The following is a 24,745-nucleotide window of genomic DNA, read 5'->3' on the forward strand; positions in this document are numbered from 1 at the left end:
CATGAGCCACTCGCTCACACAGGAAGGAAATAATAGAATAATTTCTTCCTGCTTAAAACTTGTCCCTCCATTGTGGGTTAACACCGCGGCCTGCGTCCTCACTAAATGTACGTGGGTGTCAACAAACTAGTGTGGGGAGTAAGAGACGAGGTGATATGTCCCAATAGCGGCCAAGCAGCCCACACCTGAATACCTCTTATATTTCCAACACTCGTATTCCGCGCTGCCGTCTGCCACGCATAAACAGCGCATGTTAAGCTCATGTGTGCGAGTTGTTTTGTGCAGGGGTTGATGAATGTGGTTGAAGGGGGCCACATGGGCCGTCTCCCCCTCAGGCACAGAAAAAAATGACTTATTTAACACAGCGAGAGAACACCTGACATTAAATCTGTGTGAGACAGTGCCAGACGGAGGCACAATGGAGGGCCGAGGGACTGAGACAAAAAAGCCGAAGCTCAGAGGAGGGAAGAGGCGGGGAGCGTGCGAGTCCCTGCTGGCTGACCCTGAGGAGGGCTGTGGGGCTGACGGAGATATGAAAGGTCTTCTTGCCCCTAATGACTGTACTGCCTGCTAATGCCGTGAGTCACACAGCAACGCGAGGAAGATAAGAACACTGCCAGGTCCTTTCAGTCAGCTCTCCGAGGGCTCAGGCGCCTTTCAATGGATGCCCGTAGAAATGCATAGATGTATGTAAACCTTTAGTCACTTTAAGGTCAACGTTTCTTGCCATTTTCCACATGAACTCTTTCTTTTAAACACTTCTTACGTTTGATGAAATAGTGCAGAAATATTCACATTTAAAAACACAAGAAGAAGAAAATATGTTTGGATTCATTTAAAAACAAACAAGAAAAAAACACATGTTGATGTTAAACAATTAAATTCATTGTTCCTTTCAAAAAAGATGATGTGATAAAGTTGCTGAAAATTATAGACTAGCAATATTTAGTTCCAACTTCGGAGTGCAGATTAAAAATGTCTTTATTTTCTAAATTCACCACTGCCACCAACATTTAAATTTACCTCTTGTATATTTTTGGACAAAATTGTGAATTGAATTGTTTATTCAGTTCACTTCAACTTAAAAAAAAACAACACAACTTATAAACCCCAAAGGAAAATGATTAATCTAATGTGATAATATGTAATATGTCAAGGTTTAAGGCACAATATCAATTGAGAAAAAAGGCATATTTATTAAATTTAAAGATAATGTCTGCTCTGTAAATGTAACTACAATAAGAGATAAAACTTCACAGTTAACATGACGTCACACAAATCAACATGAATCCTACAAAATGGTACAAACACAGCAAAGGAGTTAAGCTAGAATCTGTTCTTAAAAAATACAATTGGTGACTCTTTTCTGTATGAGGTAGCTGAAGTTTATTTTAAAAAGTTTTCAGCTTGCAGCAGCTGTTCACCCCCAGATAAGAAACAATTGAATGCTGCCAGAATAAGCTCTGCTCAGTTCTTCAATGTTCAAACCAGTCTATTAACTTCTCAAAACATGGTAATGGCAATCGTTAACGTTTTTTTTAATTCTGAATGGGTTCATGCAAAACATGTTTACAGTTATCAAAATAATTTTAAACCAGATATTTTCTCTCTGATTGAAAATGGGTCAGGAAAGATGATGAAAAGATAATATAATTATGTAAAAGGAGTATAAATAAACGTTTTTATTGACATCCATAGATATAGCCTGTTGAAAATGTGGATAGCTCTTAAAAATCAATCAAAAATCTTTATGACAGTCAAACTTTATAATTGCGGGCCAGGTTTTGTATATCTCCACTGATATTCTGATCGTTTACCTTTGGCAATGAGCTTTTGGTGTTTGAGGCTGGAAGGGATCAGTGTCATCGCCCTAATCTTTGGCTCCCTCTATGCATTCTCTGTCACATTTAAGTCAGGAATTTTGCTACATTCTGGTTAGATGAAGCATAGAAAGTCAAAGATTACTGCCATGGGTATAAATAATGTATTTAAAATATCTCAACTTCCATTTTGTTTGTTTTGTGGGTGGCTTGGGGAGCAGATCTACTTCATGCTTGAGTTTCATGGTGTTGCGTGGAATCGGTGTCTTTCCCTTCTGCGTCATTGCCTTGGTGGTGTTCTCCCCCCACAGTGTGTGGTTGGTTCGTCCTCATCTGATTGTCATTCTGGAGCTGGAAGTCCCACAGGATCATTTGCCCTGTAATTTCCAATCATCCTCGGTGGAGTCTCCCACTTGGACAGGAGGAGTTTTGGTCTATTCTAAGGACAGATGTTCATCCCTTATTCCAGCCTTTCTGCAATGGCATCCCATATTCACTTTGCCTGCCAGCATCTTGTACTGGACTGTCTCAGGGGAATCTTTGCACAGTCAGCAGCACCTATTGCTTCTTTTTCTGAGTTCCTGCTTTAAGTGCCTCCATAGGCTCCTTAACTTAAAACGCTTACCGTGATGAGCTTTAGCAGTGCAATATACCAGGGCTTAAACATACAATAGAGTCACCGTGGAACAGACGAGTGATGATGGTGCAGTTTTACAACAGAATGTATAAATGTTACATTTGTCTGCAGCAAAGCATGTATGTTCAATACACCTGAAGCCAGAGGTTCCAGGTGTTAATTTAAAACGCGCAACAGTCAGAGTCTTACTTAGACTCACACAAACAATATGCATCATCTGTATTATTGCAGTTATCATAAACTATAACACCATAAAGTTCAAGTATGTATATATTTGAGCATTTATTCTTCAAAGTTAGTTTTTTCTAATATTCTTTCTCATTCTGTCCATCCTAAAGTTTTTTTTTCCTCCTAATCCCCCAGAATCAAGGCTGTCGTTTTATTTATACCTTCCTCTTCTTCACTCCTCCTCTTCTTCGCCCTCTGAAAATATCCTGTTCTGCTTGGAGGAAGGTTGTGTCAGATGTGATACACTTGCCACCTCAGAATTGGTTTTGTAATTAAATATTTCTGCTTGGCTGATCAGGAAGGACACAGTATTCTGCCTTAATTAGGCTTAAGATTCAATATCCTACGTCTCCTGCTGTTTCCCTCTCGTTGTGTTGACCAAAGGATTGTTGCCACAACCGGCCTCACTCACCATTCCTACAGATCAGTTTGTTGCCTGCCACAGTCTCCTTCTTTTGCATCATTGGTATTTGATTGTCTCTTTCTGTCATATCTTCTCCTTGTTTCATCCCCCCCCCTCCCCCACAACCCTTTCACTCCAATAGAAGCAAGAAATAAAGTAGAATGGCTCCATGCCAGCATCAAGCAATGACGGCAGGCATTTGCATGCAAACACAGTCATGCACTTCTAAAGAGTGGTTGGGCATTGCTATAACCAGCACTTAGCAAGATTGTTTAATCAATATTGCCTTGATCATGCTCTTGGGTTTTAAATTGTCCAACCAAAGCATATTTTCTTGGTTTGAGCGTGGAAAAACAAATCAGTTTCTCTGCTGTTTGGTGGCTGCTAAATAATAAATGCTGCCTTGCTGCAAGAAGGTTCAAGGTTCGAGTTTGTGTGTTCTCCTTGGTGTTCTCTCCAAGTACTCCGGCTTTCTCCCACAGTCCATAGACATGGGATTTAGGCCAATTAGTTTCTCATTTGTCTTACTTTGTTCCTACATATTGGTGTGTCCGTGCTTGGTTGTTGGTAGGTCTCCAAGTTGCTCTGCGAGTGACCGTTGACCTCCAGGGTGAACCCCGCCTCTGTGATTTTATAGCACAATATAGAAACTATGCTACCATCAGTTGTTATGGAAATGGTGTATATATTAAACATGCCGTAAAGGAAATTTTACTTCGTAATTTGATGCCTTGAAATTGTCCTTTATCTCTTTAAGAAGCACCTTCTCTTTCAGACGCTCCACCGCCAACATATCATTATATCGATTCTCTTCCATGACGCCATTTGCAACTCAGGAGCGTTGGACTGTGAAATAGTTTGCATGATGAGCTCAGCAGACTCAAAGCTTCACCAGGTGTTTGCTAATTGCTGCTGCTGCTAGTCTGGAGGAGCTGAGTGAGAGAGTCATGAGGAATGTGGGCTCTGTGAGGCGGAAGCTCTGCGGGGGACGGCAGCTCAGAGGAGGAGATTTGGGTGAATAGGCAGCACATCGTATGACCAAGTGCGATAAGACCCCCCTAAAAGGTTGTCATGGGAGATTCAAGGGTTTATCAAACATGCACGACAGAATTAAAGCAACAGTCCAGGTACATTTTTGACGAGACTCTAACTTTATAACATGGAGCTCAAAAAGTTCAATTTACACAACATCGTCCCCAATTTAATGAAGTAACTGTAGGCCTTTACATTTTAAGTAAGATGTTTACATACACTAGATCAGACAAAAGATTTCCTGTTTTTGCCCCGTTATGATTAAAACACAAGATGATGATGCTATGGCATTGTAAGCTTCTGAGTTATTATCCACAGTGAAATAGGTTCTGTACTGACTGTAGTTTAACTTATGAATAAATAGAGATGCTATAAACTCAAGTCATCTCATGTTTTTCTCTTGAGCAGCTGTATTTTAGCCGCAATACATCCATTCCAACGTTACAAGCTCAATCCAAACAAAATTTAGACAATATTATTTTGTGGTGCAGTGTTGACAGTGTTACGAATCTTTAAAGTGTCTCTCAGGTGTTTTTGCCTCATTAGCTCTGAAAATAAACCCTGAGGGATATCAAAGTTTGTGGATGCCATTATTCTTGTTCAAAATTCTCAAACCTTCTCTATTAAATACAGGTGAGAATTGCGTTCCAGTATAATACAGGCCCTCTTATTTCTACTGCCGCCTTTTTGTAATGAGTGCAGAAAACTGTTTTGCTCTGTCTGTTTAAAAAATTGCTTTGAAATCCCTGGAAAGCATGTCATCTCGAAGGCAGCTTATCTCGATCTGGAATCTTGGCGTGCTTTCTTGCAATAACACCACAATTACAGAAGTTTAAACGAGCTTTGCCAAGGGCAAAGAGAGTCCTGGCATACTGATTTATTCTCCATGATGACCCATTATAGACGCTCCAAAGTCCAGGGAAATCCGAGCCACCTCCAGAGAAGGTTAATAGGAGGCTTTTTCACTGCACAGAAGAGTTTTAAGTAATATTTGTGGACATGACTCCATTTCATAGCTTACAAGCTATGAAATACATAGCCTGTATTTCCTTCAAATTATTTTTAAAAAACCATTTTTTCTTTAATAATGCTTACTCATAAAACTGCTAAAAAAATCTAATTAATGATGTGACGCTGCTTGCAAAATTAGAGATCACTGGTGCCCATGTTCTGTTGATCCTTTTTGTTTTTGTCTCACTCTCTGTCCGTGTGTATCTGAAGCATAAATGTAATATATAATCTATGTCAGGTGTTAGCATCTGCTGCAGCCAGACTCCTATTGTCATGCAACATGTGAACCCAGGAATATTTGAGTAAAAATGTCTTTAAAGAGCACTTTGTGATACTACTAATAAATCACGTCACTTATTTTGAGATGACAATATAGCCGCAATATATTGAGGACTCTTAATAGAGCTTTACACTTTGTTTTTTACGAATAATGTGCTGCAGGTTTAGAAGCAAGCTGCATTCTTTCGTTGCACTTGGGTCCCGAGTCGAATGGAAAATACCAACAATTTTCAGCAATGTGGTGTTACACCCACATGCCAGAACACTGAGAGTCGTTTTTGAGGTTTTTGAAGGCTCTAGCATTAACATTTGGCCTTTCTTTATTTATGTAAGTACTTTGCAAAGTTCTTCTTTTACTATTATGGGATGGATGTCTGTTTTCAACGGGGGGGTTTGGCCATCAAGGTTCTGGCTGACCTGCCTGGAAAACTCTTCTGATACCTTCTCTTTTCCCTCCTGTTCTTCACTTACCGTCACATCTCCACTCCTCCGCCGTTCCTCCCTTCTCACGCTTCCTCTCAAGACTGATTGTTTGTTCATGGCCTGTGTGGTCAGTTTAGTCAGAATTACTGTCAAACACTAAAAAGGGGTTTCAGAGGGATGTAGATTGGCTTTAACATGCTGAGTAAGACCACAGCACTTGGAACAGCGTGTTGCTGCTAAATTAGTACCGCTGTTAATCTATCCACCACCCACACCCGTACAAACATAGACTCTCGCTGTGCTTCTGCCACAGAGCGTCGCTCTGTTTTCAGTCAGAATTGTGCATCAGGGATTGTTTTTTTTTTTTTTTTTTTCCCTGAAAATGACAGACCTGTCCTTAATGAGCAGAGAAGTGGTTTTCAGAAAGGGCTTTGTGTGCATGTCTATTGTGTATACAGCATGAGTTCATGTGTGTGGGAGGGTTCTGGCTCATAGCTGCTCTTGGGAGAACAGCACGCACCTTGAACATCAGGGGACCAGCCAGGCATGTAATGGAAACTTTGGAGATTTAGAGAAGCTGCTTGCTTAAAAAAAAAAAAAAAGATGACCCACCAATGTTCTCCCTCAAATGACTCCTACTGTGTGGGGTCATCATGATAACACTGGGATATTTTATTATATTTCATCACACAACAAATATGTTTTGTTACTCCCAAAAGAGCAAAAACAATGTAAGCCAAATGTTTTACTGTCATAAACAATGTTGTAACTTTGTTACTTTCAAAACAGGGAACGCTGATTGCCGCCGGAGGTAAAACCCATAAAGACTTTTTATTTTATTTCTTCTCGTCATTAGGACAAGCTTCGAGTCCAGGCTTTGGTCAAATGAAAAGCTGTTTATCATCTAATAGCAAAAGGTTGAGTTCCAGACAATAGATGGGAAGCAGATGCTAAAGTTAGAGCCCCCTGAGTTTTTTAATAGCGTCTCTCTGCTGCAGGTTGTTTGGAGACGACGTGTTGTGGCAACAGAGAGCTCGTTGTCAGTCCTGGGGTTCTGTGTGCGTCAGCCGCATTTATATCCCCATAAATGCTTTTTGGATGAGTCTATTTTGTGTGTGAGTGAAAGAAAGATGGTGGATGTGTGGCTTTGCTGGGAACTTCACTTGCTCACTTAACGTCTGCAGAGCAAAAAAAAAAAAGAAAAAAAAAAGTGGCCTGGTTATTATCTTTCTCCAGAGCGAGGAGCTGATTTGAAACGTGCTACCTGTACAGAGTCTGGCTTATATTACTGCAGATTTGCATATCCAAACATATCCTCGCTTATGCATCTTTTCCACTCATCTTCTCTAACATTAACAGCTACATCAGTATTCATGCTGAGGAATGTGCTTCTGTATGAAGGCACAAAAGTACCACAAGCCACTATAGATAGGCAATTTGGACTTATCACAGTGTTTTGTTGTATTTATCGGGATGAATATATGATGTATCAGTCATGAATCTGTACCTGCACACAGTCAGAGGCTCAGAAAAACAAAACAGTAAAACTTTCCCTTAATCAGAAAGGCTACTCTACTACAACAACCACCTCATACAGCTCAACTGCAACACTAAACATTAAGCAATAGTTGTGGTTACTATTTTAAAATGGAAAAGGTGTAGTTATTAAAAATCTCATCAGAATGACAGTGAAAATAGTTCCTAAAGTATCATACAATTAGTTCAGGGGATTTACAAACAGATTTAGGGTCAGAAAAGGGCAACTAATATTCCTGCAGACACCACACATTCTGGACACATTCTGTTTAAAACTCAACCTGCAGATAGAGCACTATTTGTAAAAAACACACAGGCAGTTTCTTCCCCCAGGCTGCCTGTCTGATGAACACAACAGATACCTTACAACTAGAGTGGTTAATTACCTTGTTTTGATTAAAAAAAAAACACAAAAAAAAAACATTTTGTACTCTCTCAACCTTCTGTTTTTCCTTTTTATTAAATAAAGTAGCTTGCATACTGCTCGTTTAATCATATTTATTTTATTCTATTTACCGTTTATGTATTTATACTTTATTTCTGCACACCAAGACATTTGATAACTGAAGTCAAATTTATCATTATTACAGGTTTACCAATTTGTATCAGTATTAAGTGTTTCTACACTAAGAATAAACCATACGGTAATTTCCCATCCCAACACTGAATGAAATACAGTGAAGATGTATATTTGAATTACATTATAAATGAACACATTAAATCTGTTTTATTTATTTAATTTATATATATATATATATATATAATAAGAGTCAAAAACAATAGATAAAAAATGATAAGTGACTGTATTCTATGTTAAATATAAGTCTGAAATATTTATCCATAAAATTGTTTGAAATATCACTGTGACTAGCCAGACTGACCCCACCTGATTTAGTTATCAATTTAAATTATTAGAAACAACATAGAGATCAGTCTTCTGTTTTCTGCTCTCGTTTACTCCTTTTTGCTGCAGGTTGGCATTTAGGACACAGGCAACACGGCTGCACAGAGAATGGGAAAAGGTTTGCAGTCGTTTGAGTCTTGGGAAACTTTACCAGCTTGTAGACGTGGCATTTTGTCAGGATTTTATACAAGCGAGTGTGCAAAACAAAAAACAAGAGGAATGCAGTGGGAGAAAAGGCAGACAACAGGACACACAGCCTCTGGATTTATATGTAATTATTTAAATCAGTGACTCACTGTTTGATCCTTTATAATTGGTTTGTGATTTTGTGTGGAGAGAGCATAATAAAGCTTTAATTCGGTGTGCAGAATTAGGCTTTGAATAAAGACTCCTTCTTGGAAGTGCAGAATCACTTCCTGGGATATTTGAATTTGGATAAATTGATGCTGCACATATGCAGCTCTGCATACATTTTGATGTTGGTACCAAAGTGGGAATGGCAATCAGAGCTCAATTGTTGATGCTACAAAGGCTCTAAGTGTTGTTTTTGTCCCGCAATCTTGAAATCGCTCATTTTATTTGTACAATCAGTACCAAATGAAGACATTTTGTGCGGTGGTCCGGGTCTTCTTGGTATTCACGCCCCTCTCTGAGATGTTGGCAGTTGGACTGGGTTGTTATCAGGAGTGCTTCATCTGACTTTGTCACTGCCGATCAAACCAAGCTGACAACCCAACAACAAACAGCATGCAAATGGTTCCCCAATGTGAGCTTACATCTGTGCTCTGATAAACATCGCCAGATGAGTAACAGGCACTGTGCAGAGCGCATGCCGCATGTATGCGAGTGGCATGCCCTCGGATAAGCTGGCACGGCCTCCACACAGTTTGTCACTTATTGCTGCGGCATTAGAAATAACAGCTCGAACTCGACACACCCCAAACACCCCAAGCGCCAGAGCCCTGCATCCTCGAAGATGAAAACACTTCCTTCTTTCCTGTGTCTGTTTTTCCGGTGAAAAACGAGAACCCTGCAGGGAGTGAAGTGGGAACACGGAGGGGTGAAGGGGAGGGGGCAGGGTGGAGCATCTGGAATAACATTCACTCGTCTCCCATATCACTGCTTTCTCTCTGATCCCCGTCTCACGCACACACTCACGCACTCACACACTCACACTTTGCTTTGACATATCAGCTATCACCTCCTCTGCAGCCTCTGCTTCAGCCCCGCTGCTCTTTCAGATGACATCAGTGCAGGTGTTGGTCTTGAAGTAGACCCCATTTGGTGTTTGTGTACCTGTGTGTGTGTGTGTGTGTGTTTCACTTCTGGTGCCATGCTGGCTGGGACACTTGCCATTTGAGGAAGGGGATTTGCTGGTTGTTGACTACCATTGATGTGCTATGTATCACCACCCACTTACAGGTGGCTTGCTCGTCTTTGCAAATGCAAGCTGCTGTCGCAGATTTTTGACATTTATATCTTAAAAAGTTTCAACTGAAATTTCTTCCCAAGTGCTTTAAAAAGATTTCCTCAGATGATCTTTTTTTGCAAAAGTTTTTGTGCTCGTTAACGTTTTTCACATTTTGCCGTGCTACATCCGCAAACTCAATGTGTTTTATTTGACAAAGTGGAGAATATTTGTGAAGTAGAAGGAACATTGAAAATCACATTTCTTTTGCAAATACAAATCTTTTCATTTAGTCCCATTTTACTTTGTTAAAAGCCTTATTTAACCAATCACCTCCATAAGAAGATTCAGAGAACTTGACTGGGCTAAAAGATGGTTGAACTTTTATTCACATATTAACACCGCTAAATAAAATCTAGTCCAAAAACTGACCCCAGATGGCACTTAATTAGTGAAGCAATAAAACTAAATTCAAACTAAATTAAATCACCCTGAACCATCTATAGCATGGTAAAACGGGCAACACACGGTGGTCACTGCATTGTGCTGTGTGGGTCATTTTTTTTGCAACAGGGACAGGGAAGCTCCATATTTGATGGTAGGACTGATAAAGCTAAACACAGAATGATTATGAAAACCCGCTGTAAGACTTAAATGTGGAAAAATGTAAACTATTTCTGTAGATTTTTTAAAATTGAAAACCAGGTGACATTTTTCCTTTCACTTCACAGTAATCTACTACTTCTTTTTAGTGTATCACTAGAATTCCTAATAAAAAAACTCTGATATTTGCAATTGTAAAGTCACAAAATGTGAACATGTTCCAGGGGTATGAATACTCGTGGAAGGAACTACACAAATACAAATACAACACAACATTTGCGTTGTTGAATTTGATACCAGCGTGCCTAAAAGTACGAGTTTGTCTGTGTTAACATTTATCGAGGGAGCAGACTGAAAAGGGATTAACTTTCATTGTGCCTATATTCATTGGCTGCTTGTTGCAGTGGAGGGAAGCAGCTTCTTATCTGGCGCCTTACAAACAGCACGACGACTCGTTCTGAAGAACAAACATGGAACGAGGATACTGCGACGACACAACTTGATTGAGTCGCCCAGCTGGCTTTGAGTAGAGTGTGATTCCCTGTGTTGAAATTAGCCTCAAGTCTGTCGCTCGTTAAAAAAAAAAAAAAAAATCCTTAGGCTGGTTTAGATTATAGTCTGTCAATCAAAAACAGCTGTCTACGTGCACATGTGTGTAGCAGGTAGGCACTTAAAGTCTCTGCAGGCTTCCTTTGGAGTGTATCAATATGATTGACAGCGTTAATGGTGTAATAATCCCTCACATCAGGCAGCTAAAAAGCTTCAATTCACACAGAGTTTTTATTTTTTATTTTTGGATAATCAGTTTCTGTATTTATTTATCCATTTATTTTTCCCTGCACCACAATTTTGTTCTGTTTCTTAACTCCTGCTACACATTAAACTCTCCCTTCTTTCTCTGTCTTTTTCCTTCCTGCAGGATGAATGTCGCAACTTTATCAAGGTACTGCTCAGCAGACAGGGGGGCCTCTTTTTGTGTGGCACCAACGCCTTCAACCCGCTCTGTGCCAACTACACTGTAAGCAACTGCGTCGCATCCACCAGCTCTGCTGTAACTTTGTCAGACGTTTTTTGTGGGCCAGCCAATAACTCAGTTATTCGGAGAATTGCTTTAACATAATTGATAAATAGCTTATCTATGAGAGCTTGCTTCAGCAGTGCAATTAGTACGTCTGGTCAGGTGAAAGCTTACGGCTTGATTTGGGTTGTTTGTTTGGCACTTGAGGAGGTGTTGACTTCCTCCCAAGTAGCTATTTATCCTTTCTGTCTGGCAGTTTTAGTTCCTTGTTTTTCAGGGGAACAACACTTGTTATTTCTTGGTGGTTAAACTTTCAGGCCTGCCCGTTAAAGAGTCAAAGGCAGAAAATCAGGGAGAACAAGAGGAGGGTGAAGAAAGTGGCCTAGAGGAAGGCTGGAGACAGGACTTGTTTACTTGATTGGATTTTTATTTTTTGTTTTGCTCGTGGTAAAAGAAAAAGAAAAACAAATTCCAAATGAAGTTACTTGCAAAAGTATTCAGCCTGTTTAATCTGTTCACAATTTGTCATTTTCCAACCACAAACTCTGATGTATTTCATTTGAATTTTTTCTTTCCAGCTTACCATCAATTTTAATGCAGGCTCCTACATTAAAAAAAGCATACTTTATTATTTATATGTCTTTTGCAGGCAACTGGTTGTGCTACATTTTATTTAGGGTTTGAGAGTAAAGTAATTTCAAATCCACATCACACTTTTTAGATTTTGGTTTTAAAAAATGTAAATTATTTTCCCCCTGCTTCATAGCTATGCACTCATTTTGTCTGCCTACAACGTAGAGAACTAATAAAACACATCAAGGTTTTGTGGTTGTAACAGCGAAATGCAAAAAAAAAAAAAACGTTCAAGCAGTATGAAGACATTTGCAAAGATCTCTAAAGAAGTAAACATATAAAAGCTCAAAGTTTAAAGCAACAAGTCAAATGCAGTGATTCAGCTAATTATCTCACATTTTCCGAGTGTTACGCAAACAGTTTGTCAGAATCCGAAGGTTCCACCCTTCAAGTTTTTCAGCTCACCCCCTCCACACATCTCGTTTCACTTTCCCAAGCAATCCCTGTCTCACTCAATTACGGCGACAACCCGAGACTCGCTGAAGGGGGGGAAAAAATACACATAAATATTAATAATAGGCTCAGCTGATTTCGCATCATTCTGCAGAGATTTTGAGGGAATATACGCAGCCTAGTAGTCAGAGCTAGAAAAACCGTGTCGGAAAAAAAATCTTAAATCAAAGATTTTTTTTTTTTTGTATCAGTGTTATTTTCATTCTCTCACATTTCAGACTTGGTGCAACATTGGAACATAGAAACAAACCTGGCCCATTATCTGTCAGCCACTAATGACGCCCTACAACACCTGTCTCTGCCTGATAGGCTGCCTGCTTCTCAGGGGACTAGTTAGCAATGCAAGCTGCTCTTTTATTTATAGCTCTGTTTTAATGAAATGACATTTATAAATGATTTTGCTCTCGACGGTGGATGGAAGGCACTCAAAGTTGTGCTTTCTGTTTTTTTCTCTCCAGAAACGGTTGAAATAGGTGCTTGTTGGCTACCTTTTTAAATATACATGTGCTGTAATTGACACAGAAGCAGAGATTTCATCGTATAGATGCAGAACGGTATAATAATGGGATGAAAACTTGTGTGAATTATTAACTAGACTTTATGCGGGTGCCTGTATGTGTGTATGTGCGTGGGGGTGTGCGTGTGTGTGCGTGCGTGTCTGTGTTGGTCTCTTATTTATGTATGAGAATGTGACTCTCTTGTTGCCTAATTGCCACCACTGAGTCATTAGTTTGCGCTCTCCATAACACTGTCTAATTGCCATTCTCTTGTGGCTTGTTTTCATGATGCTGCCATGGATGCATTTATATTGTTTGGAGTGCCATGATTGAAACCTGTTTGTGTTTGCGTGATTTTTAAGGGCGACACTCTGGAGATGATAGGTGACCCAGTCAATGGGATGGCGAGGTGCCCTTATGACCCCAAACACGCCAACGTTGCTCTGTTTGCTGGTAAGATGCTCCCTCCAAGCTCCATGCACCTCTTCTGCGTTTCGTATGCTGCTGTCGGACAGGGATGAAAGACTGAGGAATGACCCGGTTCCTCCATGAAACTTAATGCATGACACTTCAATATGCCCGTACTGGTTGAGCTTCAATTAGTTTTCCTCTGCAATTTTCCTGTTTAGGTCACTTCACTGATAATGTGATCATCAGCTCTGTGAAAACAAACTGCAGAGAGCCATTACGGAACAGTCATCATGTTTTTTTATTTTATTGCAGTAATATTTTAGTCTTGTCAGCTGTCATGTCTACGATAAACATTTTTGCTTTATTGTGTCTCATTATAATGGCCTGAATTAGTTTAGGTTGCCATCGTTTGACTCTGCAGATAGTTAAGTGGATGATGCTCTCAGATTCAAACAGTGTTAAAAACGAAGTCGTCAGCTTTCAGCATTTTTCAGCTTGATTACAGATTTCTACTTATACCTCACTTCTGTGGTGATAAAGTACCGCTATGAAAATGTTTCTACAGAATTAATGTATATTATGCATAAAAACCTTAGCAGTTACCTCAGTGTGCAGACAAAAATATCAGTATTTCTGAAATACCGACTATGTAATAAGTAAAACAAGATAAGTGTGCTGTTTAGACTATTACACATATTTAAAATGAATGGGTGAATTTCCCATTCAGTGTTCATTTAAACACCAACAGATGACCCAACAGATGAAGTAAAAAAATATATATATTCAATTAAAACCTAATTTTAGAAGTGTACAGTTGCCAAACATTGAGTTGTGGTGTCCAAATAATTAACTTTTAGAGTAATCTGTCCAAATAATATTGTTTCAGATCTCCTAGTCTTTGTCTGTTTTCTCTCAGCTAATCTTCAGTCTGACCTTCATGCTTTTCTTTGAGAGCAACAGTTTTCTCTTCTATGAAAGTTAAACCTGAAGAGTCTTTTTTTTTTTGACTGTACAATTGTGCTCTTATAACAGCCTTAGAAGTAGACGCCATGATAATATGTAGAAGACTTGCTTGCAACATATTACCATATTGTATGCAGGGCTTGTATCTTGCAGTCTGCTTTCATAGTGAACTTGCTTCTCCACTTGTAAACTCTAATACATTGAAATGTCTGATTTTAAATTATTTTAAAATCTTTATGTCGTGTATCAGACTCGTATGCCACTACAGTCTTCTCTCTGACACCTAAAACAGCTCTTTCGATCTCCCTGATGTTCATTCTCACTTTATCAGTTCAGCAGATTAGCTTATCATGTGCTCCTGAGGTGATTTAAACCATTTGAAGAGATAAGAAATATGTGGGTGTCCTATTGTAAAAGATCTTCTCTCCAGTGTTAGTTGTTTAAAAATGTTTTTCCTGTAGAATGGTCTACCAAAAAGGTTTGGTTTTTGAATCCCAGGTTTTAAAACAAGTCACATATGTGATATTTATGGTTTATTTAGTGTCTTAAAACTCAAATCTGGCCCATGCGTAACCATAAATGCCAATAAGGTCTTAAAAGTCGGTGTTTGTTTTTTTGTTTTCTCCATATGAAACTGTTGAGGGTTTTTAAAGGGGAATCACTTGGAAGGCAGAAATGTGAAGAATTCATATCTGAAGAAAAGATTGTGAGAAGAGAAAAATCTCTGAGGTTCCTTTTGATGAAATCAGTGTCGAGATAGATGAAGTTGGGTCTGACTAAAACACCCGAGTTCTCTAAATTTTACCCCTTATTTATTTTATGCTGTTCCAGTTCTGGTAATCTTGTTCCTGACTTTTTTTTTCCATTTACCAAAAAGAGCCACCTGATGTTTCAGCTTGGACATATGTTTCCTTATGTAAGGAAATTTGGCTTTGTGAGCCAAAGTGTGTTATTTTGGTGTGCTTATTTGTCCTAATCTCACATTAGAAAACACAGACATGTGACCAAAACAAAAAAAATAAAAATAAAAATTGATAGATGGGTACAAAATGGTTTGCAGTAATGAATTAAAAATAGGAAGCAATGAAATGGCTCCAAATTGCTGTGTTGACCAAATTGACCAAAAGATGATTTTAACACAAGCCACAGCATTTTTGCAAAAAATAAAAAGAGCAGTCCCTAATATTTCCAGCATAGAAATGAAATTGGAAAATGTGCACAGCGTCCTTGGAATCGAGCCTCTCCAACTCATCAGTTCAAGGACAGATCAGTCTTGAAGGTGTTGCAGGAAGTGGCAGAGGGGATATTTCACCAGAATGGTTCCACTGAATAGTGCAACATTTATATAACTTGGAAAAAGTGTGCATGAAAATATCACATCAAAATAAAATGAAAACTGTCTCAAGAAGTACATAATGGGAATTCTACTATAGGCCCGATAGACTTGAATCACAAGATTGTCCAAAAATAAGTTAAATATTCCAATGAGAATAATAACAAAACAACCAAAGATCTCAAAGGATCAAGATGTGGCAGGAGGAAATAAATAAAACAAAAAAACAAAGCTGACAGAAGTATTTTCAGGGCGACCAGGGGTCTGTCAATTTTTTGCATTTCTCTGTTTACAGTTGCTTTTTTTATTCTGTTCAGCTCACCAGTATCTGTGTGTGTTTGTGTGTTTCAGAGGGGAATCTGTTTACAGCTACGGTGACAGACTTCCTGGCCATTGACGCGGTGATTTATCGCAGCCTTGGGGACAGCCCCGCTCTCCGCACCATCAAGCACGACTCCAAGTGGTTCAGAGGTACCAACAGGCGCTGGTGTGAATGCGCGCGCTCGTCGAGATGCGCTCGTCGAGATGCGCTCGTACGTTTGTGCTCTTAAGCGAGTCGCTCCCCCCGCCGCGGTGTGTTCCTGTGTTCAGAATCCACGCCCTCTGCTCCTGCTGCTCGTCAGAGCTGGATAGGTTTGAGTTGAACGTCCACGTTACTCAGGAAGCCGGATGGATGAGTCGGCAGCTGAGGTTTGACTCGGCAGACTGATTGCGGGATGCAAAATCCCTCCGCATCAAGTTCGATGTTACCGTTAGCACGTGTCACAGAAAGTCCTGGCTGAGTTATTACCCGAGTCGGCATGAAAGTCGCGTCTCAGAAAAAATGCCAGCGAGACATAATTCACTTATTATTTGCTGTGAAATCCCCTTTCAGCATGTAATGAAATTAGGCCTGGCTGGTGCCTCTGTGCCCCTGCCCTCATGTTAACTCCGGCGTTGTGGGAATTAACGCTGCATTCACAAACGGAGATGTTTTTGGGTGCGTAATTTCTCACGAGCCATCTATGCGTTCTTTCTTCCACACAATAACACAGAGCCCTATTTTGTGAGCGCCGTGGAGTGGGGACCTCACATCTACTTCTTCTTCAGAGAGATAGCCATGGAGTTCAACTACTTGGAAAAGGTATGAAAGGACATCAGATGAAAATGTATTTCCTCTTTTGTGTCTGAATTTTTCATGCAGAGGAGGGAGCCGTCTTTTCATCGCACAGTTTAAAAGGGACGTCTGCGGATTATATGAATGCATTGTTTAGAATACAAACATGAAAGGTGAAGCTGAACCAGCAGTATTGTTTACATTGGAGCGTCGACACTTTTACTCACTGCCACAATGACCTTTTATTATTTTCACTTGTTTGCGTGCGTATCTGATCTAACAAATCACAGAGCGCGATTCTGTTACCCCTGACAAAGATGTTGATTGTTTTAGTCTTAATGCCATTTCCAGTGCTGATAACACATCTTTATTAAAAAGTAATTTCTTTTTTTAAGGCGCATTTGAAAAGCTTGTGAAGTGCCAAATCTAATAAATGAGCTATTCACATTCTGGGGGAAGTGTTTGCAGAAGGTTTCTGGCTTTGACGTGTTTACAGAGAGCAGAGTAAATGGATGCTCAAACGCAGACGGAATTGGGTGTTCAAAGAACCAATTTTGGGGATTCGCTGACATTTTCATGAATAATTGATGCCGATTTTAGTGTTATTAAACAATGATCTGTCAAAACAGGGTTATCGCATTGCAAATGGCACGCAAACGACTTATGTCGGAGCCGAAGAGCTTTCGAATGTCTCCTTTTGGAGATAAAAATGCAAACATCCCCAGCTTATCGTCAGTTTCGAGGGTTTTGTCTATGTTATGAAGTCCCATCACAAAGCCAGCCGTGGCCTGACGTTCACAGGTGGTGGTGTCGCGCGTCGCTCGCGTGTGCAAACGCGACCAGGGCGGCTCGCAGCGCGTCCTGGAGAAGCAGTGGACGTCGTTCCTCAAGGCCCGGCTCAACTGCTCCATTCCCGGAGATTCCCACTTCTATTTCAACCTGCTGCACTCCACCAGCCCCGTCATCAGGATGCACGGCAGGGACATCATCCTGGGTGTGTTCTCCACACCAGCAAACAGGTACGACACATACGTATATCCCCCACCCCTCTCATAGATTCAGAAAAGATAACATAATTTAACCATTTAAGAAGAACTTTAACTTTAATGAGTGTAAGAGTGAGGCTTTTACCCATTTCAGTTGCCTTGACAGCGTGCTGCATCTCATCTTGTTCATATTTTTTTTAACTCAGCATTCTTCCAAACTTTATGGAACATATCCTTGCTGATTCAGTAAAAAATACTATTTGTTTATTTTAGATTTGTTTTTTATATTTTGCCTTCTGACACAGGTGGATATAACTTAAACCATTTCCATTAATATATGACTCTCCGTGTTGTGAATTTAGCATTAAAGTGAATATATTTCTGCCCATACCAACTTCAGCATCACTTGCTATGTACTGTAATGTTTTGTTGCACACGAGGCGCTGTTTCCATTTTAATGGATATGGAAACGAACAATAGAAGAAAACTTGTTCAGGGTTCCACTGAATAATTTTCATCATGTTATCCCTTGACAGGAGACCCTTCTGTGGCGAGCCATGTTCGACACATTTTATTTCCATTTTTTAGTCATTCCTTTTCTTTCTGATGAGAAAGAAGGCGTTACTTCCACTTCTTGGACCGTCACGTAGACGTAATGCAGATTTATGTCTGACAGACACGATTTCAAAAACGGCTAATTGCTTGTGGACATTGTTTGCACCAAACTTAGCACGGGGTAAGTGCATTTTATTTAAACATCTAACTATGGGGATTGGAACTGCTCCCTATTTTAGGAAGCTTTGTGTTTTACCAGCATCTTGAAGAAAGTTCCACATCGGGCTAATGAATGGGGGAAAAATCCGAAGAGTGAATATACCGTGTTATCTAACCTAGACTTTGTTAGAGCTTTGCTTACTTGGAGATGGATATAATTAGTGACTGAAATCACAGAAAATGGGTAAGGAAAACAGCTTCGATATTCAAGAACAGCTGGATCCACATGAATAAAAACCCATTTTAGCCTCCTTCAAACAGAGACCTAGGCAGACCCCCCCCTGTGTGTAGCCGCATTCACATGGCGCACCTTGAAATTTCATTGAACCGCTGCTGTTTGTTCGTTCATCTCTGAAGCTAAAAACAGCGAGTCTTCCCACGGACCCCGACGGAGTTCCAGAAAAATCTCAGTGACGATGTCAAGGTGCAGAGGTCAAGATGGGAAGCGAGCGTGGTGGAGGGTCAGGGTCGCAACACGGAGACTGAGGGGATTTTAAGGCTCAAATACAAATCAAGCACTAAACCAGAGGAACTGTTCAGCGGAGGAAACGAGGGAATGTGAGACGATATTATTTATGTACACCCCATGATAAGCTATTTATGATCTAAATATAGAGCTATGCTTTAATTACAGCAACATTAATGCACACAGAGGAATTCATTTCTGCTTATTCTTTGATGTTTCCAATACTTATTTTTTCCTTTCCTCTTTCACACAGAGTAATCTCCTTGCCTCGCATTTTTTAGTATATCTACACAAATCACTTTATATGCCGTCGTTCTAAACCTCGTGTGGTCCCTGTTAAAAAAAAATGTAGAAACTTTTTGTTTCCTTGCGGAAAAAATATTGTTTGCCACTAGATACTGAGCTGAATGAGGATTGTAATGGAGTTTTTCCAAAAGCTTCCAGAGCTCAGTGCAAGAGATCTGCAGCACAGAGCAAAGTGGTATGTTTGGATCACCATAACAACCATGGGACTCTTAACATGCCAGCTGGTGTTTGGGAATGGTGTGAGAAAAAGCCTTTTCTGTACTTGGATCACAAAAGTAAGCATGTGGAGTTCAAGCACTTCATGAACTCCATCTGGAGGCGTGTGCATCAGTCAGCTGAAACCAAAAGCGATCTTTACCGCCTTGCTAGGTACGACTCCGAAACTAAAATTTGGGTCTAACTGTGTGGAAATTAAGGGGATTTTTGTGAACCATCAAGTGTTGAGTCTTTGAAGTTTGAAGTTTGTTTTTTTTTTGTCAGTGCCTCTATTCTCCTTAGTGTCTACAATAGAATGGAGACAATGAGACAAAATTCGTAGTGTTATGATGTAGCATAACCAGGTACGTTACTTTTTGGGGATGTCAACATCTTGTTTATTTATTTTATTAAATATAAAAACATCAAATAACATTCTAGCGACAAATTTAGAAGTGATGCAATAAAGCCGAATCACTCATACCATAAGAAACTCCCTAAATTTCACTAATTCAAATAAAATAAAATGACTTTTAGAGTTAAGGTTGCTGGAAAACCTACCAAGCTTTTTTTTTTTTATCCCAGCATATTAATGTATGCATTTTTTTTTTTTTTTGGAATATAAGCAAAAGAACATCTTCAGATACATAATTTAATAGTAAATCTTTTGCATCTTTGCTACTGACATTAGAAGAAGAAAGAAAAAAAAAATGGTGTGAACGAAAAGGAAGATGAGAAGTACGATAAGTCCAAGGACAGGGAAGTCTGTAATGGACACCACGTGTGCCTCCCACTCCCTGAGACCTAAAAGTGTTTCATCAGCTGCATCTTATCTGCGTGTTTGGAAGAATGCGCGGCGGGAGAGTGGGCCGCTGCCTGCAGAGTCAGATGGATGCCTCACATATGCAGACTCGTACACAAATAAGCACATTTTCTGAAAACAATTAAAACGGTTCCCTGATAAAAGCTTTAACTTCTCTGCACAAAGGATGGGAGGACCACCTGAACACACGCACACACACACACACACAAACTGTCAACCCGTGCTCGGGTAAGCTGCCCTTGGGTCTCGTTTTAAATAACCGCCAGGCAGAAGTGGAGGTTCTCGGAGAAAAGATACAGATGCGTAAAGGTGGAGGAAAATGAGCAGGAATTATCGCAGAGAACGTGTGAGGTGAGCTGTAAAAACTCCCCATAGGCCCCTCGTGGCCCGCTGCGGCACGTCGGCAAAGTGCTTGCCAGACAAATTGCCTTGGCTGGCACAGTGTAGTGGAAACGGCATGAAGCAGGACCTTGGAGGAAGGTAATAGCTGTTCACTCTTACCACTTGGCCCGCTGCAACATCCACCAGGCCACACCGTGGTACGGGAGTGACGAAATGAAGTTGACGATTTATTGTTCTACATTCTGCGGAAGCTCAGCTCCTCCTGTGCCCACACTCTCCAGGGGTTATTTTACCACCACATACCAGCTGCATTCACCAAATGCTTTTTGGCCCATTTTTTTCTTTTTTTCTCCCCTAAAATATACCATTGAGATTTTGAGTACGACAGCAACAACGAAGTAAAATGGAAAAAAAAACACGTTTTCGGCTGGTTCAGTATTAGCTGGTTTTTGTTCTGCCAGTTGAAAAGGCCATTTGCATTGACTGACGTGGGCTCTTTGGGCTTAATAGAGCTGTTTATAATTTCCCTCGCATTGTAAATGAAATTGCGTGCGCCCTGAAAGCGGGACGCCGTTTCTGGCTTTCCGTGCGGAGAATTCTGCGTGACAGCCGGATGTCCCTCTGGGAAAAAACACAGCAGCAACGAGGAGAAGGAGGAGAACAGGTTTATGATGCCATGAAGAATGCCACACTGGGGAGATTGCACAGATGTGCAGGATAAACCTCCTGCACGCCCCGCGGGCCCACAAACAGACTAGGCAAAGGAATACATAATAAGGTCACAAGCTAGAGTTACAGAAACTGGTACTGGAGAATGACACTCCACGCGTCCGACTGGACACCAGTGTCATGAGAGAAATGTGTGGAGAATATGTGGACCTCGACCTAAAAGCAGCTCAAGGCACCAACGGTAAATATTAAAGGAAAACATTTTTAAAGCAAAATATTACATTATGACTCATATTTTAAATATAGGTTTGTGTGTTAGGCGAGATCACGTTTCTTGCACTCTTTGACTGTTTACAACTCATTTAACAAATTATAGAAGTTGTTTTTTATTATTTACTGTGGTAGCTAATAGACAGAGCATGAAACTTTGCACCAACCACTCTGACTCTTCAGAATCTGTACAGATGAAGATGATCTTTGCAGGAAGTGGACCCATGAATGATATTCTGCTTAGGTCCCAACACAACCATGGTCTTGCCCCGCCTCGACGTTTATCTGAATGATGGATGATAGTTGGTAGTTTTGAACTCATGAGTTGCATTTAAAAAAATTAATTATGGACATTATTAAATATAGTATGATCTACTGTGCTTGACCAATTTGAGTTGTTTCATAGATGTATCCTTTCTGGAGATAATTGATTTAGCAGATCTTTATTTCAATTTCATTGAGGAATGTGGAGAATAACTAGCTGCATCCTATAATTAAAGGATTAGATTAAAAATCTCCTGACTGATGTTTTTTTTCTTATTTTTCTCACTTATCTCTGGAACCCATCATGTGACTGATAAGATGAGCAATTTCATGCCGTCTGAGAGTTTTTAAACAATAGGGCTGCTCATTCAAACAGACGGCATATGCATCCAGCCTGCAAAACTTTTTTCTGGAAAAAAAACAAAGCACAATGAAGAACAACAGAGGGGGAAAAATCAGCAAAAGAAATAACCGAAGGGAAGCATAAGTAAGATTCTAAAACATGACTGAGTAGCGCAAGTGAGAGAAACTACTTTGGAAATGAGAATAATAAAAGACAGTTGTGAGAGGAAAACAGCCCGAGGCCTTTTGGCTTTCTTCCGTTAGATTTGGAGTCATGCACAGGGCAAAGCCAGTGACCTGCAAGCAGAGTGATGGGAGGGTGGAGAGGTTGGTGAGGGTAGAGAAAGCTGGCAGAGCTGGCAGACATATCACATATAACATCTGGTGCCTTCAGTCCTTAGAGGGAAGCTGCATCGGACACATTTAAAGGACTGTAAAAAAGTATTTGCCCCCCTCACAGACTTCTTCTGTTTTATGATTTTTTATGATTTATCACACTTAAATGTTTCTGGTCATTAAATTTTTTTTTTATATCAGTAAAAAAAACAAAAATACAACAGAGTAAATACAACAATTTAGTATTCAGATAACTGTTTCATTTATCACAGGAAAAAAGATATCCAAGTCATCCTGACTCAATGTGAAAAAGTAATTTGCTCTTGTGCTTTTATAACTAGGTGACGACAGCTGCAGTCAGGTTTTTCCAAAAAGTACATTTTTACATCTCTGTGGTAATTTCAGCATGCTCTTTTTTTTCATGAATTGTAATTCAGCCATATTGGAGTTTTTTGGGGGTTTCTTTTAGAATAACCACCCTGTTTATGGTCATGTCACAGCATCTCAGTCAGTCTTGTTTTATTGGCATTCACAGATGGATTTACTGGAGTGCTTTGAATCACTGCCCTGCTGCATAAGCCAAGTGTGCTTCGGCTTAAGTTCACAAATAGACATCATTTTTCAGGATTTTGTGTGAAAGAGTAGAATTTATTTCTCCACCATAAGTAGCCCACATCTTAATGGAGCAAAGCACTCCATACCAGCAGACGGCCACCACCATGTTGGACTGTCTGTGTGATGATCAGTTGCTTTAAAAAAAAATAATAACCTGATCTAAGCTACCTTTTTCTGATATTAAAGAGCATCAGTGTGAAAAACGAGTAAAGCAGAGAAAATCAATATAGAACTATGACTGGGCTGATGTATCACAATCTTTCATATCAGTGCTTTAAATATTCAAAATACTGTCAAATTGGTTACATGACATTTCCTTTTTTTTAGCCACAATTTCCTCGTTTTCTTCTTTCACGTCCACATCGTTCCTTTTTATTTGTAGCAGTTATGAGGGACGGTGGTGAAACCCGAAAGTGCTGCTGCGCAGCAAAGAGCGAGTGAGTTAGTTGATGCTCTGACCTTGTCTGCCTACAACCCCCAGAATGCTGTGCAGTTCTGGATTGGACGATCAATATTCTATCAGACGTGCTTTTTATTGATATTGGTCACATGTGTATCAGAATAGATATTTCTATTGCCTCACCCTATTAAGGGGACAAATGCTTTTTCCCATCACTGTATGACTACTGCTTTGCTGCTCTAGCCAGGCTTGAGTCATGCTCCTGCTTGTAAATGTCTGTAAATGATAAATACGGATCGGCTTGACCCAATCAATAGCACATCGTGAGAGCACGGTTCCCAGCTGCAGCCAGAAAATCCAGCTCACAAACGCAGCTCCCTCCACACACTCCTGGAAGTGACCCTCAGCTCAGAACATAACCCAAGAGGGACTAAAAACCAACAGCTGGACATTTAATTTAACGTAAAAGACAGCTGAAATTCATGCAGCGACAGATAACAAGTGGTTCGGTCTCTGTGGATATTCCTAAAGTAGTTTGAAGATTTCTCTCCGTGTATGTAGTTACTCGTTGACGTGGACACTTTCACAACAGAGTGGAGCACTGAGCATGGTGTTTTCTTTTTCTTTAAACTCATCTCTTATCTCGTCCTGACAGCTCTCCCCTCTTTTCTCAGTGTGCCTTAAAACACACAAATGTAGCATCAGGCTCAGCAGAGACAGCCTCACTGTTTGGACGCCTCTCAGTTTGTTGTAAATGTCTCTTTGTGTTTATTTCCACGGGGGTGCACCGGACACTTCTCCGGGCGGCCGGGTTCATGAGCGGTTAAACAGCCTCCGAGGTGCGCCGGGCTTTTCACTGGAATGTTTTTGTGGGTTCATTTCCTTTACGAGAACCCTTCCCTCCTCCTCCTTGTGGGGAACTGAATTTTGAGTGACTCATTTCCTATTGTTGCTTTATATTCCAGGAATTTCCGCCGGGATCTTTTCTTTGGCCTAATATAGCTTTTCTATCTACTGAATATCTATATAAGATGAGCCCAGAGCTGATACTGTCTCTCCTTTCTTTATTCTCAGTGTGTATCAGTCATAATTTCCGTTATGCTCCACTGTAGGCTCCCGAAAAATAAAAAGCAGTGAGTTTGTCATCTCAGCTGGGCTCCGAATTCTTTTACAGTGTGTACATCTGAGTTTATTTTTATCGTCAGGTTTTTTTTTTAGTGTGGGTTTAATCCTCTTTCTTTCCGTTTTATGTTATTTTTTTTCTCTCTG

The 24,745-nt window shown here is 40.1% G+C and overlaps 1 protein-coding gene across 2 annotated transcripts in view; it reads left to right on the forward strand.

Annotated features, from left to right (window-relative positions):
- sema6bb (sema domain, transmembrane domain (TM), and cytoplasmic domain, (semaphorin) 6Bb) overlaps positions 1-24,745 on the forward strand; it is a 175,419-nt gene that overhangs the window by 95,273 nt on the left and 55,401 nt on the right. For both annotated transcript variants that reach the window (XM_008407080.2, XM_017304420.1), the window contains exons 6-10: positions 11,204-11,302; positions 13,248-13,338; positions 15,944-16,063; positions 16,627-16,715; positions 17,490-17,707. In XM_008407080.2, coding sequence (XP_008405302.1) covers positions 11,204-11,302; positions 13,248-13,338; positions 15,944-16,063; positions 16,627-16,715; positions 17,490-17,707 — 617 coding nt within the window. The remainder of the gene's footprint in view (positions 1-11,203; positions 11,303-13,247; positions 13,339-15,943; positions 16,064-16,626; positions 16,716-17,489; positions 17,708-24,745) is intronic.

The sequence above is a fragment of the Poecilia reticulata genome, linkage group LG4, assembly GCF_000633615.1.
Source record: "Poecilia reticulata strain Guanapo linkage group LG4, Guppy_female_1.0+MT, whole genome shotgun sequence".
NCBI classification, from domain to species: Eukaryota; Metazoa; Chordata; class Actinopteri; order Cyprinodontiformes; family Poeciliidae; genus Poecilia; species Poecilia reticulata.